The sequence below is a fragment of the Berghia stephanieae genome, chromosome 10 (genome assembly GCF_034508935.2).
Source record: "Berghia stephanieae isolate SIO BIC M18660-M18661 chromosome 10, UCSD_Bste_1.3, whole genome shotgun sequence".
NCBI classification, from domain to species: Eukaryota; Metazoa; Mollusca; class Gastropoda; order Nudibranchia; family Aeolidiidae; genus Berghia; species Berghia stephanieae.
Genome location: NC_088369.1, coordinates 39176845 through 39184344, shown reverse-complemented (window position 1 = coordinate 39184344; position 7500 = coordinate 39176845). Strand labels below are relative to the sequence as shown.

The following is a 7500-nucleotide window of genomic DNA, read 5'->3' as shown; positions in this document are numbered from 1 at the left end:
TATTAATCTCGCCGTTGAGGGATTAAAGCATCTCTTTAATTTTTCAAGTGAACGAAATGGACTTGTATTGTCAAGGTGTTGTCGCATTATGTCTCGTCGCTTTATTTTTTGTTGTATTCTCTTTCGTGATTCATTTTTGATTACATTTGGAATAATTAAAATCTACTGGCATTGTCATTTCATTGTGAATGTGATTATTTGTGGTTGAAATATTATTTTTTAAAGGTGAAAAAAAATAATTAAAAAAAAAATAAATGAATAAATAAATTAATTAATTAATTTATTTATTTAAAAAAAATATATATATATATATAATATATATATATATATATATATATATATATATATATATATATATATATATATATATGACCGAATCATCTTTGCCCCACCACTGTAAATAGGCTAGAACCGCCACTGATAGATAGTATGCGCTTGGCTAAGAAGCTCATAGCATTACCATCCGGAAATATAACGGACCAACACACAAAACTGTGTGTATCCATGAACGTTTATAGTCGGGTGAATACAGTTCAGTGAGCATTACTCATAAACGCGGAGGCAAAAAAACAATAACAAAGACCCGAATGACGTCATCTTCGAACTATCTAAGAATATAATACATTGATATCATTGATGCAACTCACTCGTGTTTAGTTGCCGAACCGAACAGGGACCGAACGCGAACGTTTTTATCTCGGAATTTTAAATTTTTTTTCCAAGTTTTCTACCAACAAAGTGAAACAACACACGGAGTTTCTTTGTTAATGTTTTTAGAACACCTTTGAATGATCAGTTCTCACTAAATAAATTTTTGAACCGTAACATAAACATTTTAGGTTACACGTAGTTTTGATATTGCTTCATGTGTTTGTTGTGAGTAGATTACAGTAAATATAAAGCGTCTACGACACACTGGTTTTTCACGAACAGGATACAAAAATGAATGCACTCAGTTTACAGCTTAATATGTGAAACAAAGAGACTTTTAACCCGGCGTCGGGGTAATTAATGTCCCAATTGGACACATTTTCTTTTCAAATTGAAGTTCAATTTTTTAAAATAAAAATTCTGATAAAGCCAAAGCCATTTTAAAAAAAAACATCTTTACTAATCCACTACCGTTGTTTACAACATTTAAAAAATGCCATTTCGGACAGTCCGAATCAGGTCAAGGGCCGCGGTCATGTATGCTACCCTTCCACTTAGAATTTATTAGGTAATTTGTTCTGTGTTCGTCCATTCACAAAGATGCTCACTCCATGCCAACGTAAATTACTACAAAACAGCATCATAAAAAATGATAATATTATTTTGTGCTTTGGCCCACATAAATTGTTATCGCTGTAGCATGGTTGCCAGTTTAGCGCTTTAAATTTTAAATATCGTATTCAATTTTTACTTACGAAAGACTGAAAATGGAGAGGCTTCGTAATTTACACACCTGGCGTGTTTTGAAGCCGTTCAACATTGAAAAATTGAGTTTGACGTTTTTGATTTTAAAAAATTAGCATTTTTATTAAATATTACTTAATTATTTTGCGAATTTCAATGTAGGCTAATATGCACGAAATTAACTGATTTTCATCCCTAAACTGACAATGTGATAAGAAAAAAATGATTTATTTCTACGTTTACGTGTATCCATAGACATTCGTGTATCTTAGCAGAGAAAAGGCCAAAATCGGCATTTTTGGCCGCCAATTTGACCCAGGTCTTCGAATTGTTTGACATTTTATGCAAAAATGATTTGGCAATCCTATTCGACGTGTGTTAGTTAAGTCCAGACTCTATAAGATAGTGCTGGGTCGAGTTTGAAACGATCAAATCGAGCGGGTTTTCGATCGAGTCCTCTAAAATCGAGTCGGTTTCGGGCGGGTTTCGAGTCAGTGACGTCATCGAGCAGTGATTCGTTTGAAAAAAAAAACACGAGCAACTCGTTTGCCACAGGAAACTTCACATACCCCTCCCTCTCTTATGTCTGTGGCTGGCTTGACTGCAGCTGGTTATGATGGGGGCTGCCAGATGGCCAAGTTCAAAATTGGTTACTAAGAAACGCTTTTCTATTATTATTCATTTAAAAAAAAATCTTTTATTTAAAAAAAATGAAAAGATAAGTTTATCCAACTGTAGTCGATTGTTTTGTTAATCAAAACAAATGAGTTTTTCAAGGGAGTCAGAATGCTTGTGGTGTTGGGCTATTTGGGGTCTATTTGACTACTTGGGCAAGAAGAAATCTGGCTGTCTGGCAGCCTTGATTATGATCGTTCGTCGCATCACACACACATACACACACACACACACACACACACACACACACACAACGCCATCAAACAGTTGTTGATGGTGAAGGGTTGAGACCCCCCCCCCCTCCCACCACCATCATCCGCTGTCACCTTAACATTTCATATTTATGTCGCGCCAAAAGTTGTCGGCCGCCCCCACCTCCCATAATTTGTCACTGGTCGTCATCGCCTCTTGTGTGTGCGGGAAAGGTCGTGCCTTTCATTTCATTATTTGAAAAATAAATGAACAAGAATGGTGTGTTTTTATTAGGTAGGTAGATAATAATAATATTTAGCAGGTTCCACACCCAGACACACACGGATTGCCCGGACACGATGATAACGATGCCGACGACAATGGATGACGATGATGATGATGATGATGATTATCGTGTTTCTGTTTAAAAAATGAAATACTTTAGCAGGTTCCACCCCCACCCCCCACACGGATAGACCGGACCCGAAGATGATGATTGTGGTTTTGCTGGCTGTTACGGCTGTGATGAGGATGATGATAATGATGATGATGATGATGATGATGATGACGATGGCGCAGATGGTGATTATTTGTTCGGTCGCTCAGTGGTACGGTGTCTCTTGTCACAAAATCAAGCCTTGTCAATGGCCGGATGAGTGACAGTGATTGTTGAAAATTGTGATCCAGACGTTAAGTCCGTGTGTCAGGCACTTGACTCAGGTGTGAATGTATTCTTATCTTATAAGCAATGACGGGTATTGTAAAGAGCTTTAATACAAAAAGACTCCAAACAGCGATCGGTACCTACTGTACGAAATGGATGTATGGTCGATATGGCGTGCCGGAGGAATAAATTAAATAAAATATTGTGAAGTTCATTGAGCATGGTAAATCCTTGGAAATGCGCTTTGAACTAATACACCTGCTAGACAACTCCGATTCCAATATAAACGACTGATTAATATTCCCATATATAAACTATAGTTAGCTGAAAATCTTTCTTTGTCGGGACTCCAAAAGTATGGAACGAATTAGACAAAGAAATCAAAGGGTCTTTTAGGAGCACTGATTGATTTTAGCTTGATTATTACATTGAAATGTGTTGATATTTATTTTATCCATTATTATTAGGGTGGTGGTGGTGGTGGTGATGATGATGATCCCGCTGATATGATGGTGATGATAAATAAATTAAACATAATTCCCTTTATTCATCCCATAGGGGAGATTCGTCTTTCGGGTCTATCTAAGGGAAGACTGGAATAACCCAAGCGATAGCCGCAGTGCAGCGCCGCAAATTTAGTTAGGGCAAGGTGACTTGCTCAAGACCACTCAGCGGCGGGTGATCGAACTCGGTACCTTTCGGGTGCCAACCAAAGACCGTACCGCTGCCCCTGATGATGATGATGATGATGATGATGATGATGATGATGATGATGATGATGATGATGATGATGATGATGATGATGATGATGATGATGGGAACTAACAAAGAATACACAGGCATCTAAAATTGAAACATTCCATATTCAAAGCTAATGTTTTACTTTAAAAAATTGAGCTTTACAATATCCACTAAATGTGATCAAAGCGCTTTGTAAAGGGGTCCCCGGTCAACAGCAACATTTAATATGTAGGACGGGACATGCCGCCTGTTAGGCGATATTACAATTTTTCAGACAAAGACAACGCTGTTAACGGCCAGGTACTCATTTTACACCTGAGTACGGTGAGAGAATGTGAGTAAAGAGCCTTGTCCAAAGACTCAACTATGCACCGAGCGCGAGGCTCGAACCCAGGACTTTCCGATCCCAAAGCGGGTGTCATACCACTAGACCATTATAATGCACGAGAGCCATGGTCGACTAGAGTACTACCTATAGTTACGTCATGACTAGACCACATAGCCGCACTACTGTAGGAGTGTTCATTGATAGAGGGATGCGTGTGTGTCATAGAAATAGCCTTAGTGTGTGTGTGTGTGTATGTGTGTGTGTGTGTGTGTGATAGTCAAACTTTAGTAGGTTTAATGAAGTCTTGTCACACACGCGTGATACACCTATACGAATTTCCCTGCCACTGCCACCCAGACACACTAACATCTGACAAGGAGTGAGGGCTGTGGAAGAACCACAGACTACCGTGTGCAAACATTGGCGATTGGTATCGGATGGCAAACTGTGATCGTTTGAATTTGAAATGATTCGAAACACTCGTTACCCCTCCGCTCGCTCGAATCCTGATCGTCTCAAGCTCGTCTCACGTGTCAAGATCGTCTCAAGCTCACAACCCGCTTGATCGTTTTACGATCGAGTGATCGTTTTACTAACTCGCTCTTCCGGCATTGAGATCGAGCACTGACTCGTGGCTTGGCGCTCGGTCGTCGATCGAGTAAAAGCGATCAAATAACCCAACACTACTATAAGAGTTGTTAGTGTGTAACACTCATCGCACCGTGCTGAGCAATAAAGTGAAGTATGTGAGTTGTAACCGCACTAAACATTAGAACCCCTAGTATTTTAGAAGCAAAGAATTTGGACGACTTACAGAATAAGGTATTTTTTTAAAAAATTCATTTAAAACAAAGAACAAACAGCAAACGTTTTGGTAAAACTCAGAGATACGAATAGCACACATTACACATGCAAAGTAGCCAAATCAGTCAGCCTCACAAATGTATGTGTATTATTATTAGATAGTATACGCTTGGCTAAGAAACTCACAACATTGCCATCCGGAAATATAACGAACCAACACACAAAACTATGTGTAACATTTAACGTCTGGTTAATACAGTTTAGTGAGCAATACTCATAAACGCGGATGGCAAAAAACAATAACAAAGACCCGAGTGACGTCAACTTCATTCTATTACCGGTGGGTGGAATTGATGGATCTTGCGTTGCTAAGCATTAACCAATCGGAATATTCCCTGTATTTAGCCCTTATATGTACATACTCTGTACCATTTCCTGAAGCATACAATCATCCCTTACCTCATTGAGTGGGATTAATTACTATAATCTCATAGTACGAGTCCCGGATTTCTTTTCAATATACAGCGTATGTTATTATAACTTTGAAAATTACGTTAGTTATCCCATAATTTGTCGAAACGAGTCTAATAAACATTTTCAATCGTTCCACTTTTGACTTGATACTTTAAAAAATGTTTTCTGTTTGTGTTTTTCTGTCCCTGTCACCGACCGATAACGATGAACCAACGCTCGTGTGAACTTTACAATTATAAGACGGATAAGAAGTAATAATTTTGAATAATCAGCTTATTAAAAAAATAAAATTAAAATAAAATTCCCTTTATTCATCCCCAAGGGGAAATTTGTCTTTAGGGTCTATTCCAAGGGAAGACTGGAATAACCCAGGCGCCAGCCGCAGAGCAGCGCCGCAAAGTGAGCTAGGGCGGGGTGACTTGCTCAAGGCCACACAACGCAGCGGCGGGTGATTGAACTCGGTACCTTTCGGGTAGGAAGCAAAGACCGTACCACTGAGCCACGCTGCCCCTTATCCACTATGTATAATATTGTTAATGTAAACCATCAAATTGTTCACTCATCCCAGCCCCTTCGTTTTACCGTAAAGAAGAAAAGTTCCAAAGTATAGTATTGTAACCGATGAAAAAAAAAAAAGGCTTAACGTCAATAACAGTACTCTTCAACAGTCCTAACGTCACTTCCCTTGTAATGACGCATGGTAACTCAGTAACTGACTCTAAACTATCAGAACAATGGCGGACGCCCTTATGAAATATTTCTCCGACGAGGGGAAAAAACAACATTATAAATCTGATCATGTTTTGACTTTTACACATTTTGATCACAAGATGAAAAGTTCTAGCCAGCATGGAGAATAAAAAGTACGGATTTTGTTTGTTTAGAACCACGATGGCCGCCGTTGTTGGGTGACGTGACATCAGACTATTGAATCCAATTCAAGTGTTCGAGCCAATTATCATTAAAATCTATCAGAAGGTTGTGACGATATCAACCTCAAAGTGTGCGCACGGGTTGTGGAACGGACTATAGTAACAACAAGAGGTGCTATCGTGTAATAGTAGCATGTCTGACCGGTAATCAGAAGGTCTGACGTTCGACCCCAGTCGAGGTAGACCGTAGCCATCGTTAAGTTATAGCCTGACACTGAAATCCAAAAAGACTGGCATTTTGACGTCATTATTTGGGTTTTGCAACGCCTAGTGAGTTGTTGTTAGTAGTGCTCATGGAAACAAGTTATCCCATTGGTTGAACTATTGAATACAACTCACGATTTGTTTTATTTTGTGACCAAAACGGGCATTTTGACGTCATTTTTTGGTCAGTGTCAGGCTATAGATAGTTCGAAGATGACATCTCTCAGGTCTTTGTTGTTGTTTTTTGCCATTATGAGTAATGCTCACTGAACTGTATTAACCTGACTATAAACGTTCATTACACAGTTTTGTGTGTTGGTCCGTTATACTTCCGGATGGCAATGTTATGAGCTTCTTAGCCAAGCGCATACTATATATGTTAACGATGGTTACGGGAAGACTGATTTTGTAATGCTGAAGGTGCATCTTATAATAATAATAATAATAATAATAATAATAATAATAATAATAATAATAATAATAATAATAATAATAATAATAATAATCATCATCATCATCATAAGCATATTTATATAGCGCCTTTCGTCGAAACCTCAAAGCGCTTTTTAAAAAAATTCAAATACAATTCAACCAAAGTATCAAAACAATTAAGAGCATAAAAGGGCATCAATACATCATCAATATAAATGTCACATACAAAACATTTAAAACTCAAGTAAGTAAATATTTTCTGAAAAGATATGTTTTCAGTATTTTCAGGGCTTTTTTGAAAATGTCTATTGAGCGCGAAAATCTCACAGATTGAGGGAGATCATTCCAAATCGTGGGTCCGAATTTCATATCATTTTTATCTATCGCTAGAATGGATCTAACAACCAAAGCGACCGTGAGGAGAGCGACCCCATCAGACTTTACGGCAGTGATACACGGGATTGGAGACATGTTCAATGGAAGAGATGAACTTCCAGACAAATTCTACGATTTTCTGGAAGATGATGACGTCACGGCTTTTGTTGTAGAATTTGACGGACAGGGTGTGGTAATTGCTTAAGTATAATAATATGGAACCCATCGTCTGAAAACGGTATTATGTCGGGATGAACCAGATAATATAATAAAAAGCCGAATTA

The 7500-nt window shown here is 38.2% G+C and overlaps 1 protein-coding gene across 1 annotated transcript in view; it reads left to right on the top strand.

Moving 5' to 3' along the window:
- Positions 1-4684: 4684 nt before the first annotated feature.
- The window catches only part of LOC144956158 (uncharacterized), a 6476-nt gene continuing 3660 nt past the window's right edge, over positions 4685-7500 (top strand). Inside the window, exons 1-2 of the mRNA XM_078886544.1 lie at positions 4685-4817; positions 7232-7409. Of these exons, the coding sequence (XP_078742670.1) occupies positions 7233-7409 (177 nt within the window). The 5' untranslated portion in view covers positions 4685-4817; position 7232. The remainder of the gene's footprint in view (positions 4818-7231; positions 7410-7500) is intronic.